The 19936-nt window shown below is 39.1% G+C and overlaps 4 protein-coding genes and 1 non-coding gene across 14 annotated transcripts; 4 read left to right on the top strand and 1 right to left on the bottom strand.

Moving 5' to 3' along the window:
- Positions 1-27: 27 nt before the first annotated feature.
- CstF64 (cleavage stimulation factor subunit 2 CstF64) lies at positions 28-5413 on the top strand. Its single transcript, XM_022798903.2, has 8 exons — positions 28-455; positions 1078-1156; positions 1488-1657; positions 1961-2223; positions 2758-2919; positions 4034-4265; positions 4737-4999; positions 5160-5413. The coding sequence occupies exons 1-8, from the start codon at positions 383-385 to the stop codon at positions 5256-5258; spliced, it is 1341 nt and encodes a 446-aa protein (XP_022654638.1). The 5' UTR covers positions 28-382; the 3' UTR covers positions 5259-5413.
- On the bottom strand, positions 5390-11078 carry CPT2 (Carnitine palmitoyltransferase 2). 8 transcript variants are annotated; one of them, XM_086983639.1, is made up of 8 exons: positions 10267-10729; positions 9975-10081; positions 9703-9752; positions 7698-8137; positions 7284-7489; positions 6872-7206; positions 6494-6662; positions 5390-6312 (listed from the first exon to the last, which is right to left on the bottom strand). In XM_086983639.1, exons 1-8 carry the CDS (start codon positions 10293-10295, stop codon positions 5567-5569), a joined length of 2082 nt encoding a protein of 693 aa, XP_086839765.1. In that variant the 5' UTR covers positions 10296-10729; the 3' UTR covers positions 5390-5566. The 8 variants fall into 8 exon arrangements, with proteins under 8 accessions (XP_086839765.1, XP_022654624.1, XP_022654621.1 ...); XM_022798889.2 differs by lacking the exons at positions 9703-9752; positions 10267-10729 and adding an exon at positions 10961-11078 and having other exon boundaries at positions 7698-8204; XM_022798886.2 differs by lacking the exons at positions 9703-9752; positions 10267-10729 and adding an exon at positions 10921-11073 and having other exon boundaries at positions 7698-8204.
- On the top strand, positions 11060-13192 carry bcn92 (LYR motif-containing protein bcn92). Of its 2 annotated transcripts, none has more exons than XR_015323795.1 (3): positions 11060-11185; positions 12523-12678; positions 12971-13192. XR_015323795.1 is itself a non-coding variant. In XM_022798906.2 (3 exons), the coding sequence occupies exons 1-3, from the start codon at positions 11282-11284 to the stop codon at positions 13091-13093; spliced, it is 303 nt and encodes a 100-aa protein (XP_022654641.1). In that variant the 5' UTR covers positions 11167-11281; the 3' UTR covers positions 13094-13192. The 2 variants fall into 2 exon arrangements, 1 of the variants encoding a protein (XP_022654641.1); XM_022798906.2 differs by having other exon boundaries at positions 11167-11308; positions 12974-13192.
- LOC147756912 (U11 spliceosomal RNA) lies at positions 11817-11950 on the top strand. Its single transcript, XR_015325486.1, has one exon. It is a non-coding gene; the product is annotated as a U11 spliceosomal RNA (small nuclear RNA).
- Positions 13193-14493: 1301 nt separating the features above from the next.
- On the top strand, positions 14494-17573 carry LOC111246851 (uncharacterized). 2 transcript variants are annotated; one of them, XM_022797132.2, is made up of 2 exons: positions 14494-14662; positions 15150-17573. In XM_022797132.2, exon 2 carries the CDS (start codon positions 15217-15219, stop codon positions 16483-16485), a length of 1269 nt encoding a protein of 422 aa, XP_022652867.1. In that variant the 5' UTR covers positions 14494-14662; positions 15150-15216; the 3' UTR covers positions 16486-17573. The 2 variants fall into 2 exon arrangements, with proteins under 2 accessions (XP_022652867.1, XP_022652866.1); XM_022797131.2 differs by having other exon boundaries at positions 15147-17573.
- Positions 17574-19936: the final 2363 nt, after the last annotated feature.

The following is a 19936-nucleotide window of genomic DNA, read 5'->3' as shown; positions in this document are numbered from 1 at the left end:
ACGGCTGGACATTGAAGCTCAGCAGGCCGTCAGAGATGACGCTCAAAGCATATCGGAAGGCAAAGCAATTCCTATATTCATCATTATTGAATAAGGGATACAGCGGAACATCCGCCCCCCTGAGGGATTATTTTCGTCTCTGCATGTTTCGCTTCCTCGTAGTTGGCAATGTCCACATGGGAGACTATTAGCACGGCACGGTTGAATAGAAAAAAAGCAGAGCAGAAGTGAAGCCTAAACGATTGGTTTGCGACATATTCGGCGCAATGCCTCCTTGACCGCTGCGTCTAGTCAACAGCAATTGTCGGCGGGTGTTTGTTGTTTTCGTACACAACAGTACGTAGAGGTGTCAGTGTGGAGGCGGCGAACTGTAGACATATCGATGATGTCGATGAACACTTTACAGAGAAATGTTGATGTTTCTGTTGCAGAAAAATCGGCGTGTTCAGTTTTCGGTTAGTTTACAAGCGACGTTAGATAGACACAAATCGAAACTAATCGAACTTAAAACCAACTCATAAGAAAATAAATAGTGCGTGTCTTGTTGTTTATATGGAAACCGGTATCCTGTATATTAAAGTTGTAACAGGAAACAGGTATACGTGTTACCAAGTTGAAGGATTTTCTCTTAAAAATCATACCGAATCGATTCCTTAGCTAAGAGACGGTAGAGTTCAACTGTTCATTTCACACTACTCTTTGAGAGTTCTCGATGTGTTGTCATTGAAATTACTGCCAGTAACGGACATAAAGTTCTTGACTTTTTTAGTATGCATTTAAGAGGCGAATCCGTTTCTGTGTAACTTTTTTACTTTTGCAAGTGATCAAATCTCTAGTAACGCTTATTCAGGTGTATTACATTAGGTGTATTAACCTTGTAAAGTATTTGCTAGATCGCTGTTTACGTATATACGATACCGCTGAGTTCAATCAGTTTATTTTCCCTTGAAGCGGCAAGTTTTGTTGAGATTATTATTGGAATTTGATAAAACAGCATATGTGAGGAGGCCCGGTGAATGTAGTTTACTCTCTGCCATTAACGGCCAGAATAACATTTTGCATGAATTCAAATTTCAGTTGGAAATATTCCTTACGATGCAACTGAGGAACAACTTAAAGCGATCTTCGAGGAGGTTGGACCGGTCGTCAACTTCAGGTTGAAACACTTTTAATAAAAGTTTCCACATAAAATACGTCGAGTGAATTTCTTTTCAATGCGATAGGGAGATCCATGTATCATTTCAGACTCAGCTTGCAGAATTTATATTAGGGCAATGACCGCCGAGCGATACTTCGTAAGAGATGTGCATGGTCAATTTAGATAACTATTTTTGTTTGGCTAATTTCATTACTGAAATTACTGTGTTATGGTATAACTTTTGGCATGCGATGCGAGGAAGAGTTTTGATATTTGCCTTAAAATCCACTATCAGATTTTGTCTACTTTAGTGGTAGAAATAAGCTAATTACTTGAATGCCTTTTTCAGGTTGGTCTATGATCGTGAGACCGGAAAACCAAAGGGATATGGGTTTTGTGAATTTAAAGATCAGGAGACAGCCATGTCCGCTATGCGAAATCTGAACGCATTTGAAATTGGCGGGCGAGCATTACGTGTTGACCATGCAGCTTCAGAAAGAAACAAGGAAGAACTTAAAGGTGATTATAAATGGAAGTAGCAAACCTTTTTTTATTTGCAGTACACTTGAAGAGGATACATTAACTGATAATCTAGCGTTATAATATATGAAACACGCGAACCTCAGAACAATAACTAGTGACTACAAAAAAATGAACGCTTACGCAATTAACACATGTAACGGCAGACGTAGGTTAAAAAAAAAGTCGATTATTATTGGATGTTTTTTTTAGTTATTTAATAGGCTCGCTTCGAATTACGTTTGATATCTACTTGATTATTTAATTTAACGCTAAAAATGCTTTTGAAACTTCTTTTGTCAGCACTGTACGCTCAATATGGCGGTCCACCAGCGGAACCAATGTACGGGGAGGAAATGGACAATGACAAAGCGCCCGAGGCGATCTCAAAGGCTGTTGCTTCGTTGCCCCCCGAGCAAATGTTTCAGCTGATGCGACAGATGAAAACTTGTATTCAGAACAATCCGAGCGAAGCGCGCAATCTTCTCCTTCAAAATCCTCAGTTAGCGTATGCTCTGCTACAGGCCCAGGTCATCATGAAAATCGTCGATCCACAGGTTGCGCTGGTGAGTCAATGAAATGAAATATTTATGAAATTCGTAGAAGTTGTAAAACATACGAGTAAAACCAAGCGGTTATCGTGGTTATATTTTTCTTTGAATTTTTTATCCAGTGCGTTTGCAGAAATTTTAAATCTTTTTTTATTGGAATTTATGCCTCTGTAAGGGTATAATAAGAATACTTATGTCTGTATTCGACGTTGGAATACGTTTTGCTGGTTGAATACGTTTACGAATGTCATTGATCTGAGAAAATATTTTTTGTAGAGATCCCATAAAATCAATTGTATGTGGGGGGGTTTTGAGATATTTTTATGTAAGTTGAATAGAACGAGTATTGACGAATAAAATAAATTTTGTTCTATTTCTTGATAGACCGTATTGCGATACTACTTTTAATATGTGTTAACAAAAAAAAATATTGGAGGCCCCTCCACACCGCCAGCGCTTAATATGAGTGAGGCCTGCTTCCGTCAAGTATTAACGGAGTTGATTTAAACCTTAGGACGTTATATGTTGATTTCTAACTGGGTGTTCCAGAGTATCCTTTACCGCCAAAATCCTGTTCTAAATACCTTGCACGAGGCGGGGCCAGCAACAGCCCCGGCGCAACCTCCCACACTTGCAGCTCCACCGCCTTTGCAGCCCCCGCCATTACAGGCACCGCCTATGCTTGCACAGAGTATGCAACCCGCTGTACCGGTAAGCAGAACTAGATGATCATTTAAAACATTTTTATTAGTTACTTTGTGAAGCGACAGTCTTCAACGTGTACTAATGAAATATTTTACTTTAAAAATATCAAACAATGGCAATCTTTGCAAGACGTTAATTGGTTACAATCGAGATTTAGATACAAAAACATGAAAGGCTCAGCACTTAGATGAAGTGGTTATTATTTGCTACCAAAAGATAGCGCCTCATTGAAGGCTTAACCTATGAAACTCTACTTCAATAATGATTTAGTAAGAAGATACAGTATATAGCACGAACCAAATGAAACAGCTTAGTCGGATCAAAATGCAGCCAAATGCACATATGGAAGCCTCTCTAAACGAAATTTGGTTACTCTACCTCCTGTCAATTTACATAGGTGTAAACTGAGTCCTTGCTTATTTTTTCATTCATTGTATTTACTAACAATGCTAGGGTGGTGAACAATGACTGCGGTTTAATGTATAAAACATCAGTGTCATACTTCTTATTGCTCAGTGCACATCTAAACTAGATTTAACAACATTAACAAAAACAAATGCGATGTGTTCCATGGATTTTTGTCCCAAACTATATTTACACCGCAGCTACAGACCGCTTTTTCACGTTCAAACAACTTATAATGAATAAGTGTAATTAAATTATAAGACAAAATTTTATTCACGTCGCAGAGTATCACGATTAGTAGTGCCTATCGTATTTCGAGTTCAGAGGACACGTATATAGGCTTGTTGTTGAACGCTTTACTATTCAGACTGCAACGAATAAATGCAGCAACAGCATACTGTTATAGTGCTTATTGTCGAAGTGAACTCATGGATTTTTTGTTTTGTCGAAATTTAACTTCGGATACACAAGCATTCCTATCATGCGGCTAGCGGAACAAATGTTTTAACGTAAGGGGCTTCAAAATTTTTGGCGCCGATATTTCCTGCAAATCCTAATGGACCTTAAGATTTCATCAATATTAGGGCATATGTTAAGCATATGCGTATGAAAAGAGCAAGCTACCTAGCAATCCTAGCTGTATAGCCAGAGGCACATGCGTGCATTATTAATATCAGTTACTTAAAAGCATGTTGTTATTATTGGATAACTGTAGATGATGCCGATGGGAGCATTTGCTGGACCTCCGTCAGGTCCACCCGGAGGCGATCCCAGCTTCCGTGGGGGACCGCCAGCACATCCCCCGCACTCTACGGTAGGACGTTTTGACCCACGTGGTGATAGGGACCTACGAGATCGTGAAGGTGGACGCGGCGACCGAGACCTTAGGATGCCCCCTTCAATGGATCAGGATCTGCGAGGGCCACCCCCAGCTGCCGCTGCTGGAGGTTTGTTCATAAAGCTTTCGTTTTTCCATAAAGTTAACAGGGGTTATCGATGTAAGATGAAAATTCAAACATCGTTAATGTTCACGTATCAGTTTACTATCACTATGTAAATTTTTTATTACGTTTTTTTACATCGCGGTTTTGTGAAAGTGTAATCATTTCATTTAAAGCAGAAGTTTAGTGAAGCAGATTTGAAGATTTTCGCTGGGCCCTTTTTGTTAGTTTGTAATTTCGACCCTTGAAGTTAGCCCCTACCGTGTGTCATGTATCGCAGAAGCATGTTTGTGCTCGATTTTTTATGCTTTTTTTTCAGTACAGTGCATTTATCTCTTCTCAAAATGAGGCCCACCTGCGTCTTATCGTCAGTTTCTCAGCTTTAACTATAAGACCGCGCAGACTTTTTGCAAATTTCCCTATGGCCTTAGATTCGATTCGTTTCTTCTATTTTTTGTTTTTTTTTTATTTTTGTAGGTAACTATAGACCCGGTGGATACGATCCTCGTAGCCGAGCAGCTGGCACAGGCCCTAATGCTGGAGGAGACCCCCGAGCAGGCCAAGGCGCCGTTCCAGCCACCGGAGCTTACGGAGGCGACGCCGGCAGGGCTGGCTTTTCAGCGGGGCAAGCAGCGCCCCCTGGAAGAGCCAACCCGCCTCCGCCACCCACTGTACCTTCGGCTATGCCAGCTGCCGGAACGAATCCAAATGAACAGGAGAAAACCAAGCTTATCATGCAAGTATGTATACACGTATGTGGCGTTGAATCACTTGTTCCTTATCGTTTTTGTGTACCTGATCACACAAAATTAGTACAAAGGAAGCTTGGAGCGACAAGAACAAAGGAGAAATCGAGTCTATTTTATTAGTATTAATAAAGTTTTAATGTCTCTCTTACAGGTACTTTCGCTTACCGAAGCTCAGCTTAACGCCCTCCCACCGGAGCAACGAGAAGGCATTCTCACACTCAAGAAGCAAATTCAAGGAGGAGGTCGTTAAAGGGTAATTTAATCGCGTCATTTAGATCCAGTCACCAGCTGGTGATAGCGCTGTTATGTCTGATCAGTCCAATGTGTATACTTTTACCTTTATAGGGAATTGCTGTTAGGCGTAATAATCAGTCATACAAATAATAATAAATATTGTTAAAATTACTGGCGTTGTCTTTATTGTCTTACAGATTCATAAGCGCCCTTACTTTCCCATATATGAATTCGTAGACAAAATAAACAACACTTGAATCCTGTATTCTAAATAGAGCATGATTGAGGAGCGTTTTGCTTTTACTATGTACAGTACATTTACGATTAAATGGTTTTCGGCTTGGCACACAGTGGCTTGCATTTAAGCAGTATATCAATAATCTGATCTAAGCCTTCTTTGAGATATTGAGCGAGTCCTTCGGCATCGGCGTGTGGTTTATACGCTGATACTAACACACCAAAATTTTTGTTAGGCATTCCATAGCCTATCCCGAAGCCGTTCCTAACAACTGGCGCAAAGCCCCCAGCTATAAATGCATTGCCGTGAAGTGTCGATGTTGAAAGGATAAATGTATTGTTCCACACATACGCAGGATCCGAATAAAGGTCGTGTAGGGTTTCGCCATTTCGAATTGCGAGGTCTTTAAGCGCAAATAGATGCCGATCGAAGCCTTGGCCAAGGGCAGCATTCTTCGTCAGCTGATTGTGAACTTTTGATGCTTCATCGATTAAGGCGCGAAGTTCCTCGGGGGAGCCTTTTCTCGAACAAATGGCCTCAACGCATCGCTTTGTTTCCATTGTTGCCGGGCGAACAGTCTCTGTTCGACCGTGTCGGAAGGCCAATGTGGAGCAAGACTCGTATGTTGGGGGGGTAAATTTGTTTTGCTTATAGAAGCCCAGTTGAAAGCTCAATTGGAAGACGGCATCAGGCGATAGATTTTGTTCTTTGATAAACTTGTCAGTAATGCCGTTGTGCTCCACAGCCGATAATATTAATGATTTTCGTATCGAGTCATAGTCGGACGTTGCCTTCTTGACTACCTCTTCGGTTTCAGAATCGATCTGGAATTCTGTATGGAAGAAAAATGAAAATAACACGTAAAATACTGTTTAGCAATACGTACGCCATAAGGACTGATAAAAGTCAAAACGTACTATTCCTGAGCTACATAAACAGCACAACCATTTTAAGGATGTACCATGTATACATTTTATATATAAAACGACTAATGCATGACTTGTGGGCCTCACCAAGTTTCCTGACGGTAGCCAACCCAGCTTTGACACCATCCCCAGGGTGGCAATAATGGTTTTCGGTAGAATCTTTGTGCACATCATTAAAGAAGCGAAGAATGGCAACTCCATCACCCCACGAGTGCTCGAAGTTGATGCATGCGTTCCCGCACTTAGTTACAATCAGCTATTTAAATAAAACAAGATATAAACGAAGTTGAAACGATAGAATGCAATGAGAGTATCCTATAAGTGTAAAGCGAGGATGTACACATGAAACGGATGGGAGTGATGTTCGTTTTATTGACTGGTGTATCGGGAAACTATGCATGCACAAAAATTTCTGACGATTTTTGTTATTCTAGATTAAAATTATTATCCAAACGTTTAACTAACCGAAAAACTTTTATCGAACCACCGATTATTTGCTGGCCCGTGCAAGAAATGATGAGCCAGTTGAATCCAGTCGCCAGTCATGTCAAACGTTTCCTCGTCCAGTACCAATAGCATAACAGCTGAATCCAGTTGATGCAATACATTCATGTTATTAAGACCCATCAGATGAGTTCGAGCTTGGGCCCAAGCGTTCCGATCCATCGTAGTAAGAGCTCCTAGTGCAGTGGCGGCGGGCTGGTCGTTTCTATTGAATATCGTTGATAGATTGGCATAAACGGCTTGCGGCGAGATAATCTGACCTGAGTCGAACAAAACGGATGAGATGCATAGGAAATCTGGGTCTTTTACGTTCCGCCAGTTGTAGCAAAGTGTACATTCGAAGAACCGATTATTTACACGAAATTTGAGTTACCTGTACTATCCTCGACGTCGAACACGTAGAAGTTTCCTTTGTAGAGGACAGCCATATGTCTTGCAGTAGGCTCGTAGAGAAGCTCATCTTTATCTTTTCGGGGTATTCGCGTTGTGTTAAAGAGATTTTTGAACTGTGACATATCCAGCGGATAGGCCTTAAACAAAAGCGCAGACGCATACCACGAGACAAAACCTGGAGTCCAGCTATTTCACAGATTATGGTATTAAATGACTTATTAACAATCCATTTAGACACTTATTATTGAATATAATATTGTATTATATAGTGGTTCAATTATATATTTTTTCTTAATTCTACGAAATGGTTAAGTACACTCACTAAGTCAAACAGAAGCCCATAATGATGATAATTAAATCGTCCATAAATTAACTAATAAAATTTTGCTTGCACCTCATAACGTCTCGATAAAATGGCGAGTCGCTTTTGGCAGCGTTGAGGTGAAATACCATCGGCTCAAGCTCCTTGTTTCGTAATGACTTTTTAAATCGTAATGAAGAGATCACCAGGTTGGAAGCCCGCACTAACTGGTCATTGTATTTCTCATTGGAATCACGTCTCCAGATAAGAAAAGGATTGTAATTCAACGGAACCGGTGAACGAGACGAGAGGTACATGTCAAACCATGGTTGAGAGATGTACGAGGTATGCTTATTTTTTGAATTTTCTGCGACAAGCTCGGTTTGCAATGCATTTCCACGACCTTCCTCAAAGTCCTTTACAATTGTGCGAGTCTTTTCCAGTTCTGCAGTGGTGACAATTGGTTCAAGCGAACGTAAATAGCGCGAACAGGTATCTGCCAGCTTCGGCACTGGCAGTCGTGGAAGTGACTTCTGAAAATGCATTGTGGGAATTTTGCTCCGCTGTAGATATTGATACGAAGGTTCGGCCCATGATGACCTGCAAGTAACGTACGCATTCTTAGGCAGCAAACGTTAAAAATACAACATAGCATACGAATGAGTACAACATAGCAAAAATGAACCAAAGACTTGGGATGGGCTGATCTAGATTGTGTTGAAGAGGCCTACCGTTACAAAATACCTCAGTGCGGTAGCTAATCGCTATTTGCAAAAAGCAGCAAGATTTGTTGGTGGTGTCAGAAAATATTTACCTGCTCGATAATACATGATTATGAAGAGAACTTCTGCTTTTCGGTTAGTCGTGCAATATATATGCATGTAGTATAGACTTCGCGGTTACAAGCGAACCCGACGGATTTAGAAATTATGCTTTTCAATTAGGACTAGAATAATGATTGATATATGTTAGAGATGCCCTTTTACACACTTTTAAACAGGCATGTACCCATTATTAGCGTTCCCATTTGTAATTTCTCCACCTATGATTTCCGCTCAGAGTAAATCGATAGTGTGCTATGCTTGCCAACCAGTTGCTTTTTTAGGTTATTTTGGGCCCTATAATCACATGGATATAATTAGGAAAATAAGCAGATTAAAACCAACGTTCAAACTAGGGATTAGTTACAGCATACCGATAAGGTCTAGCGTTGTAATCAAGCAACTGTGTGCATCCCATAGTAGCGGATGCCCTTGACGTTGCAAGTACTATTACCATCTCATGTCCGAAGCAAACTCGACACTATTACCGAACTCGATCTACAGTGCAACTTGATTTGTTTGCCTAATCCGCCTTCGGCTGCCGGGGGAAATTGAACCATGCCTCGCCTATAGCGACCGTATGCTCTACGCGAGTTTTCTGATATTAACGTTCCGCAAATTACACGTGGATGAGACCATACGTATTTTAATAAGTGTCCTGGGGGAAATTCACGGGAGACTTTTTTACACAGTTTCTGCATTTTTATTACCTGGGATGGATACAATTCTGCAGCAACTACGAATCTTTACCGACAAAACTCCAATTTATACTTTCATGAAAAGTAGTGGTAATGAGTTTTCGTCCTTCCAATCACAATACTTTTCCTCACAACAACAGGTCCCCAACACTCTTCATTAACTCTTGGAACTTTTACATTATTGGGATAGCGTGTTTTCCCTTAAGGCTTCCTTGCTTAATGTTTTCACTGACCTTCGTTGAATTCGCGCAGCGCTAGCGCTGCTGCCATTTAAAACAAACATTTAACCACTGAACGTCGATTTGTGAAACTAAATACTTTTGTCTGAATTAATTTCTCCTGGAGTAAACTCACTATAATTTTAGAGTACGTCGAATTTACTTTATTTATTCGCAATCAGTTTTTCTCGCGTAAGCTTCTCGAGGGAGCTTGATTAAGGAACACCATAACATTCAGAGAACGTTGAACGGCGGTGAATTATTTACTTCGTTATAGCACTAGCATCTCAAATAGGTGGGTCTAAAACACCTATTTGTGTTTATATATATATAAAAAAAAAAAAAAATTATATATATATACCATTCGCAGAAAGATCGTTTCATTCGAATTTCCTTTGTAAATATCTGAAACTGTGTGAAAGCGACCCGTCACATAGAAAACAATAAGTTTTTGAAATATATGAATAAAATTCGAATATATATATATATATATATTTTACATTAAAGTTAATGTGATTGTATTCATTTTAGGTTAAAGCCGCATACGTTTGAAATTAACAATCCGTATATAGTTGCCAGGAGGCTGGCTCATATAACTAAATGCTTGTGTAGCTGAAAAATTTGGGCACTTACGAGTTTCTGTGTTGTATTGTATGATGGATAGCAGTGTTGGAAAATGAATATGGAAAGAAATTCTGCCTTGAAACACAGAGTTGGCGAATATTAAGTAGCTTGGCCATCTGTAAAATAAGAAGAAAGCATCTGAACTCTCAAAATTGAACCAACAATTGGCTGTGCAATGGGCCAGACACATGGAGAATAGCAATAAGAGACTCCCTTAATTCCGTTAATCAAATCTTCTAAACATTTTATTATATGAATGCATCTTTTAGCTCGGTTAAACAACTTCATTTGTTTAACGTACGTGTGCTTAAACAACAAGCGTCCACACATAAACACAGCACACGTAAACACTGAGTAAAATTGTCTATCCACTTCGTTGAGTTGACTCGACAAAAAACGAATCCAACGAGGTTTCAAATATTGTCCTTTTCTGTCTAGAGCATTATCAGTTCGCTTGGTTAGTGTATGATATTGACAGGTAGGTGTCCAATTGTTCTAGATTCTACAGGAGACAAAGGCAAACCCAGTTAGAGATGGCCAGTTATCGGTAGACCATCAGCGAGTAGGGGACTGCGTGTATTCCATCAATGTTTTGCTGTTGACCTTGTGACTGAACACAAAACTATTCTAAAGGACTATTCTTTGCTCTTCCGGCAATTGTTAAATTATTGATAAAACCATTTGAGTTTGGGGACGCTTTTGATTTATAGTACATCATAGGAATGGATTCTGTTCCTATCAAGTAAACATAGCTAAACTGTTCACCTCACCATCACAACGCTTTATGGGCCAGGCAAATTTTTACTTCCAATACAGCGAAGCGATTACACTGATATCAGCGCAACAACAACACTAAGTGACGTTCTAAAATTTTTTTGTTGTTTTTTGGTTAGGTTCCGATGAACTCTATAGTACCGAAGAGAAGCACGCAATTGATAAAAGTTCATATACTCACTTGATTATGGGTAAAATGTATGTTTAATTTCATTACAAACCGAACTAAATCGCCAGATTTGCCAAAGCGGCAGTCGAAGAGAGCGTCTGGCTAAATCCGACTTGCCGCTCCCAGCTCTATTATAACGAAGCTTCTATGACGAATCAGGTGGGCCAGGGTAAATTATACAAAGTGGCTTTGTTATCGGATAGGAGAGCAGAGTGAAATACTGTATAAGCGTATGCGAATTTGTTTTACTTAGAATGTGCTTTCACCAAGCATTAAGGTACTACTAAATATAACGGCTATAGAACAGTAGAGAAAATGTAAATGGTTTTGTGTATTAAGTGAAATCGCGTGCTGGGATCGAAAAAGTACTAGCATGGAAATCTCAGTTTCGGCCCCAAAGGTTCTTTCGATATTGTTTATGTAGGCTCAGAGTATGTCTGTAGTACTACTACCGCGAGTATGTAATAATCTGACATTTATGTCACACCAGTTATCCAGCTACGAATATTGACTCGGTTGGGTATTGTGAAAAAAAACTAATTGTTGAAAATCCTACTAATCCATCTTTATCGAAACCTATTATATTGAATGACGCGCAAAATTGACCCCGATTGATAGTGATAAAAGCTTATGTAATTTGGTTGAAGAGGTTGAATGTGTATGTCCAATCTGAGAACAAAACCTTCGAGGTTCTGGTAGTAACATCGTCATATCTATGCAGTAACACAGTTCTCAGTCTCAGCTATGTTACAAACTTCACTACCAGAAGCATTTGCGTACCTATTGCTGCGCAGCTGTATTCTATGGAATACATATAGTTCCGAAATTGACCAAAGTGGTACCCGTAAAACCGTCGGCTGGTCAGTCAGGCTTGACATGGTGCCCTGCATTGGGGGATTGGATAGCTGTAAAAGGGCGTTTGGTTCATGCCACACTCTTCATAGTCACTTAGACGTGGGAGTGCAGAATCGCTATCAAGAGATTCTGAGCGCATAATTTTTGAATTGGGAGGCCGGTGATGGCGAAAGCCTCTGGCGCCCTCTTATTTTAGCTGGAATTAAGAAAACAGTGAACTGTTAGAGTTTTCCGTACATTCTGAGATTATTATTCAGTTAAATATAGTGCGAGGTGTTTGTCGCCGACGTTTACCGTGTTAATTCAATTAATTAGATTTACCTGTATCATACCATTATAATGAACTTTTGTTAACATGTTATTACAGTTTGTGTCATCTGAATTATATTTTAACTCAATTAATTTTTAAATAACCGTAAATATTGAACTATAGTTAATATTGATAAAATGATAGAAAAATACAGGAGCATGTAATATAAATTTAAATAATAGCAATTCTCAAATGGTTCAAACATCAGTGGATTTGTGTAGTCAATTAAATCTACGTGTCACATTGCTAAACATTTAATGGATTCTTAAAAGGGTATAAGCAAGATAAATGGTTACTGAACTACGTTTTCTCTCACGGTAGGTGTCTGCTGACGGCGAATGACTTGATGATCGGTACCAGGTTTTATCTGTTTGCTACTAGTTCAATTTGTATTAAATTCGTTACAATTTTAATAACCAATGTTGTCATTTTTTTACATTACTTTGCAGATGTCCGCACGTGCTAAGGTATTAACACTATACCGACAACTCTTGCGGGAGTCGGCTAAATGGCCAAATTACAGCTACCGAAGCTATGCACAGCGAAAAATTCGAGATAGTTTTCGAGCTAATCGCTCGCTTGCACCAGGCCCACAGTTGGAGCAGGTACAGTATGATGATAAGGCCTATTCACATTACTTCGTTGGAAACATAGCTAAGCTACGTACAAACGAAGGAGGTGTAGTTTTGAGCACGATCGCTGTCCCTGTTTATACCTTGTATAAAAATGTTATTTCAGTTGAAATTAAAAAAATGTTTTCAGTGCTCTTGAGTAAATGATCAGAAACAATTGCGTCTCTAAGATACGTGGCGGAGTATCAGAAAACCGCTCATTATCTACGTTGTAAAGAAGGGCTAAGGTAAATTATTTAGTTTTGTCGTTATTTTTTTTTACGAGGAGGCGGTTCAGCAAGCACAGGAGAGCTTAGCCATCGTTCAGAGACAGGTGATCATCGGTCTATTGTATAAGGACAATCCAGTAATTATCGACCCCCGCGCAACATGCGAAAGCTCAAGATGAGGAACAGAGAAAGCTTATAGGCTCTAAATATATGCTATAGTTCGTCCTGGTTATTGTAATATAAATAAAGCGAAACGTTCTATTTGTTAAATAATTCTATGAATACGTTGTCTTTATTAATTATCTTTAGCAGTAATTTGGTAGTAGTAGGTCTGCAAATGCTGCAAAACAATTCGGAACACTGCTAGGTAAATGCTGTAAATACCGCGACTTATGGCTAAGGAAACAATTCGTCACTTCAATTATGTGCTGCTAAGATTTATTTCCTAATTATCAGGAAAGGCAAATATACACTTCAGTGAGTTGAATTAGCTTCCCACTCGTCTACTTCGATTAGAATGTAAATAGTTTGGGTAGTCTTACCATCTTCGTCAGTATTACAATTTCTACAAGTTGCGTCAGCCTACCATTGATGTCTTGATTACAAATGTTTCCATATAAACAACGGCGCTACAAACTGAATTAATATTGCTTTGATAAGTGGAAAAATATTACAAAAAGAAAACTGAAAAAAGGAACAGTCATAGAGCAGCTAAAATCTTTTCCCTGGCTTTAGTAACTAAGTAGTTAAAGCACTCATTATTATTCCACTATATTTAACTATATTTAGAGACGATACCATGGGAGATCCAATATTAAATAGCTAATCCTTGTCTTAAAGTAAGTGCCTACGTGCATTTCTCATAATATTTGGCCATCTTAACGATAATAATACTGTAGTCCAAAAGAGATTTTCTATCGCTGAGAGGTCTTCTTAACGTATCATTAAATAGTTCACGGAGATAGGCGTATTTGTGGATAAATGCGCGACACGATCCGGACAAACCCTTGATTTAATACTTCGATATAAACTCATATATGATTGTACTAGGTCCATCTTGATATTTTGTTTATCGTGGACAGAGACAAAAGGTTCGAAAGCAAAAATAATGTATCTAGTTAATTTTCAACAGTATCAGCGGTCATAAACAACCATTTAGAATTTAAAAAAGGATTTAGTGGGAAATTGACAACTAAGTTATTAGTAGAAGTAGAAAATACAGTTGGTGATTCATGATCTGTTTTGAGAGTTCAGTATTTTGACTAAATATTCTGTTTCATTTAGCTTTAAAATAGAATTATTAGAACATTAAATGTTATTAACTAATTTTGTCATATTCGGTTGCCGCGTACGCTGTGCGCTCCAGAATGTGCTTAGAGCTTGACTGAAGACTATGCACTTCGTATTTATTTAAATAAAAATCATGTATTTTCTACCTCTATATCTGTGCTGGAAAAATGTCTTAAGATTAAAAGCTATATAAAGCTCAAAAACACGGAGGAGGGCAAAGAGTCATGTCTCTATGAATTTAATTGATACAGCGAAGCTTCTTTTCGGATCGATGATCTCGTTAGTCCGCTCTTAGCTAGTGCGTTGCCGGCGATGGTCACATTTGGTTCTTCGAATTCGCGCGCAATTTGATGTTGTATTTTAGAACAGCTTCGTGTAACCATGAACTTAACACTGTTTAAATAGCCGTTTATAAATAAGGTGGACTCTCCAACGAACTTTGACATCATGGACTGATAGTATGTAAAACAAAATCGAGTCGGTTCTTTATTATGTGTTTCGTGGTTTTGTTCTTCGAAAACAAACAAATAATATTTGTTTGTTTTTCACTAAGTGCTTAATCTTGACGAGTATTCCATAAACACGTCACTTGAGTTTTACTATATTTATTACTATAGTTATGTATTAGACATGTAACCTCAAAGGTGCCAGAGGCTTATTGGGGTACTGTAGTTCAGACTACTTATTTTTTCACTAAAATTAGTGCTAATAAGCGCTCCCAAATGAATATCCAAATAACAGTTTAATAGGCTTTATAGTTTCTATATGTGCGTTTTGGCTCTTGGCTGCCATGGATCTAATATCGTCATGTTCTAGACCTTTGAAGTGAAAAAACGGTTACGGCAGGGGGACCGAAACCAGTCATACTCGTCATTGGCGTTGTCTATACGTTACATATCGTTAATTTCAATCCATGCTACCAATTTTGTACTATTAATCAAGTAGGCAGAATCGACAAGTAGGCTGAAGCACTGATCGAATCGTGGCCAACAGCATCTACGGAACATTTACAATGGGGGATTCGCATGAAGAGGCTGCATTGAGTGTTGAGGAGGCTATACCAATGGGGAGCGGGGAGGAATTTATACCGTACATCAAGTTCGCGACGTATGCTCCAACCCCAGAAAATTTAAAGATCTTTCAGCGATACCGACCACCGAGGCCGGAAAATCCAACACTCGGTTTTGCGTTGAAGCTTCCGCCACTCGGCAAGCCAGCGCAACCATTTATTGGCGGCTGGCTTGGGGCGTCAATGTGTCTAGGAGGAAGTTACGCAGGGTGCTCTCCTGACGTATACCTCGATGTGCTAAGGATTGCATGCCTGTGTGGTAAACCAGACGTCGTGGAAACTCTACTAGCTCATAGGACTCATACTGTCGAACGGGAAATCGAGAGCCTGGAGCTGCTGGGAGCCGTTAGGATGTTTTGTGTCAGCACCATGGACTGGTTCTGTAATGAGCCCTGGACCACTGCATTATGTTGGTCGAAAGCCATGGAGCTCCGTGCATCGCTACCCGAGCCTCAATCTAAACTATCTTGGCGGAGTCGTCTGATGCGTTTGCGAGATGTCCGACCTGTGTCGACGCTGAGTGAACTCAACGAAATATGTGATTCGCCTAGTCAGTTGCTTATACAAGCGTTTCTTGTACTCGAGCGTATTCTCGGTCTGCCCTGGACAGTAACGGAACCGCAGGAGGGCTTGGATTTCATTGCTGCACGTCTCCTCGAACCAATGGTGAAAGGAATCTGTCATCAGGCATCATCCACGGCGCAAGCCCTTGAGTTGCTGGGTTATCTCATAGTGTACGTTCCGAATAAAGTCGCTCACACATGCCTTTTGAAAGCAATTAACAATATGCTTGCTCCCACATCAGCCGTGCCTAACTGGCTCACTCTCATGCAAGATTGTCAGGACGTCACCCTTCGAGACGCTACTGACTTCCTTAGGTTCTTTTTTAGTCGGCATCCCACTAGGCAAGGGTACGACTCTGCATTCTGCCTTCGTCTTGTGTGCTGCAAGCTGGATGCAGGGATGCTCAGCGAAGACAAAATAGCGAAAAATATGATTACGAAAGACGATCTGAACATTCTATTTCACGCTTTAGCAATAGTGTGGGCTATGTATCAACCTGAGCGCGATCCTCAACTGGAAGCTCTTGCTACGAAACTTTTAGAACTTGGGGCGGCTGTCAATGATCCCTGCTGGTTTCGTATGAAGTGTGCGTTTCAAATCGTCTGTGGAGTTCTCCAACAAATTGTAATGCGTTATTATCCCTATTAATTCGTCATGATTAACAGATGACAATTGATTTTGCTTTAGATGGTTTTCTATATGAATCTTATTGTTAAATGAGTTATAATTGAGTCTTGTGATTCTCCAGAGAATGTACCCGCGATTCAATTACACAACGTTTTGCATGTATGAGAAGGATTCTGTGGTATTATATACTTGAAGTATTGTGCTTATTGGGCGTCAGCAATGATCCAATGAACTCTGAACTGTAATAAATATGAAGTGTCTATAGCTAGTTGGGTCACGGGTCAAATCATGGACTCGACATATGACGCAAGCATGAGTTGAGATTATGGATTCGACACATGGCACAAGCATGTAAGAGTTTTGGATCTGATGTGTTTTTACTGAATCCTACCATGTTCTATATACTACGGACATAATTATAACCAAAAAACGTTCACTCATTTGCTTACTAATTTATCTAAGGGCTTCAGAGCTCCAGGCGTTTTTGCGGAATTAGATTGTTGGCGAAAATGTCACTTGTGATTGATATTATTAGATAATCGTTCACACTAAATAAACGAATTGTGTAACATCACTTAGAATAGGAAAGTTTTCTCATGTCGGAACATTAGTGCGTTTGATTTTCAATCGTACCTCAGCATGCCTCAGTGATTTATTTCTGTAATCCGAGTTATTGAACATAGACGCGTGTTTCACACAATTTGAATATAAGTTAATCTGTCATCTTTCTTTACCAACAAGTCGCACTTCACTTAGTTTGCTCATTGACTGGTTGGCACTATCAGCCAATTTTTTTTTGATACCCCTAGCTATATACCTACGTTCATTACCACAATATCCCATATGTGCTTTATGCTGTTTTCTCTATTATCATCAATACATTTGGCTATTGTTAACTTTGTATGATTTGCATAAGTAGTATGACTTGAAAAAAGATAGAGTATTAAACGGATTTTTATTTTTCTTACAGTAAAACCGTTGTGTTAAACAACAGTGAGAATTCTCATGGGCGAGTATGCCAAGAGTCATATACGTCTTGTACAATATATGCATATGTTAGAGCTATAGATAGAAAAAGTGAAAATAAAAAAATTATAGTGCGATGCGGATTTTGGGGTGTGCTGTTTTATTTGAATTTTGAAAAAAAAACTACTTGTATACAAGATTTGCATTTTGAGATGCGGCAAAGGATGCTTCCCATAGTGAAATTATGTATGTCCATGTAGTTCATTAGCGTTCTCATCTTTGAGAGACAAAAACTTAATTACCAAACGTTGATTTTCAACACTACACGGTATTGTTGTCTCCAAACTCATTATCATACAATGACACTAAATAGGCTTATGGCCATATATAGGCAGTTGGTTTAAGTATTTGTCAGGATGTGCTTGATAATGATGCATATTCCGTTGGTTATACAAAATGTTCGGCCCGCTTAATAGCTACAGGCAAACTAATGCATGTTAAATCAAAGCAATGTTCTGTCTCTTTTTTAACGGCTTTAAAAAAGGAAATCAAAAAAGATGATGAACTTAAAAGCTATTTTCTCCCATATGTTCTTAATAGACCTCCATAATATGATATTATTTAGTGCCGAGTGCAAACTCTGCCATGCCTCTAAGGCTGCGTTATTCTTTAAACTCATTGGCTTACCAGTGCACTAGTATAAATCAAGTTTGTTTACTTGAGCTCGAGTAAGGTAAATTAAAAGGTTATTAGGTTTATGTTTGCAGCTACGTGAAATAACTTTCGCCAGCCAAAAAAATGCTCAAAGCAGTAATCTACAAATACTACACACTTTGAAAAAGTTTTTCCACAAAGGACGGACTAATTGCTGCATAGTGCACTAATGTCACAATAAATATAGCTCGTAGTACAGTCATCCAAAGCACAGCGACTTATCTGTCCGGTAGCGGTTTCAGGAATTCTAACTTTAGAGCAGTTTGAGTAAGTCAATTTTTAGCACCATTGATACGAAGTTTCTTGTTCGTACTTAAGCGCCACCTCTTCTATAAAAAAATTTATACATAACTTTTTAGTAGGGTGTCATCTGAAATCTTTCTAACAGACAACTGCATCTTCCTTACAAAGTTTATTTTCACAAACCGTTCAAGCTTCGATCATATTAGTAAGCCACATTATGTACGTCAGTACGTCTTATACCCGATAAAGAGCGTTAGCTTTATTTGTCGGTTGTCGAAATTGACGTATTACGTGCAACAAGTTTCTCGCCTACAGTCGTTTAATCACACTCGATTTAATGAATGATGCTTTAGATTACGTGTGATAGTTTGGGTTATGCCTGTAAAAGTTAAAATTAAAAATAATAGATAAAATAATGCGCATGGATGCGATATTTGCATTAGCCTGTAATGAACGTTAGAACTGTAGAAAACGTCGAATTGCCTACTGGCACATTGCATCTGTCCTTTGAAGCACCAGAACTATTCAAGCGAATTTTTCAGCGAATTCAAGCAAGAAGGGTACTTCAATTCTGTTTGTTGGTTTGACAGTTGCTTTGATCGCATCTGAGGAACAGCGTTCATCGATTCCTTAGTGCTTTGAAAGGTTGAAGTCAGTGTAGAAAGCTGTGGTAGTAAAGGTCTTCAAGTACGAAAGTGTGAGTGATACAAAAGTAGGCTTGGAATTTTATTAGTAACTTTTTTTTGCATATAACATGCCTTTATAATAACCAAAACAGTGCCACAACAAATTTAAACTTCTTTCTAGATATATATTTTACGTCTTTCTTGGCAAATTTTTAACTGTAGTGACCCAGATACTTCTGCGTAACTCTTTGATTTACGCTCTTACCAGTCTGAGCTATGCTGGGTGTTCTAACTTCTGCAAGAACTAGACCATCAAAAGGCCTCACCGCATATCAACCTAGAACTTTTCAAGGCAATCAGCTATATATTGTTTCATGATAATAGCAGTTTTTTGCTCTGAGAAACCCTTAGAGCAATGGTAAAACATCCGTACCAAAGCCCGTCATAAAAGGAGCACTCAAGACTCAGAACTGGACCTATACACACTTCCTTTCGTGTTGTTTGAACCAGTGCCTAAATAAGGCAGCACCAGACATGAAATTCGCAAATTTATACATATACAGCCGAGAGTCAGCTATAAGAAAAAGTCAAATTATAGGAATCAACACACTGCGTGGGATTGTTGATGTCGGCCGAATGTAGCAAGATTCGTCGGCTAAAGCAAGTTCGAAAAGCGTTCGAGTCCGAGCATATATAGGGGCCGTTTAAACTTTGTTGCCCTTATTTTCTCAGCTTCAAACCGACAGAATTCATTGAAGGAACTTGTCCCAAAAGGAGCATCAAGCTAAACGAGGAGAAATAAAAGCCAAACTTCCAGAGCTATTAGCAAAAATAAAAAAAAAAGAAAGAAAAGGTATTGACAGAAATGCTAGACCTCGATTAAAATGCTTTAGTAGCATGAAGTACTTTCAGCAATGCAATCA

Source organism: Varroa destructor, unplaced genomic scaffold (assembly GCF_002443255.2).
Source record: "Varroa destructor unplaced genomic scaffold, Vdes_3.0 BEIS01000003.1, whole genome shotgun sequence".
In the NCBI taxonomy this organism is placed as follows: domain Eukaryota; kingdom Metazoa; phylum Arthropoda; class Arachnida; order Mesostigmata; family Varroidae; genus Varroa; species Varroa destructor.
The sequence above is the reverse complement of the archived record's forward strand: the minus strand, read 5'-3'. Positions and strand labels throughout refer to the sequence as shown.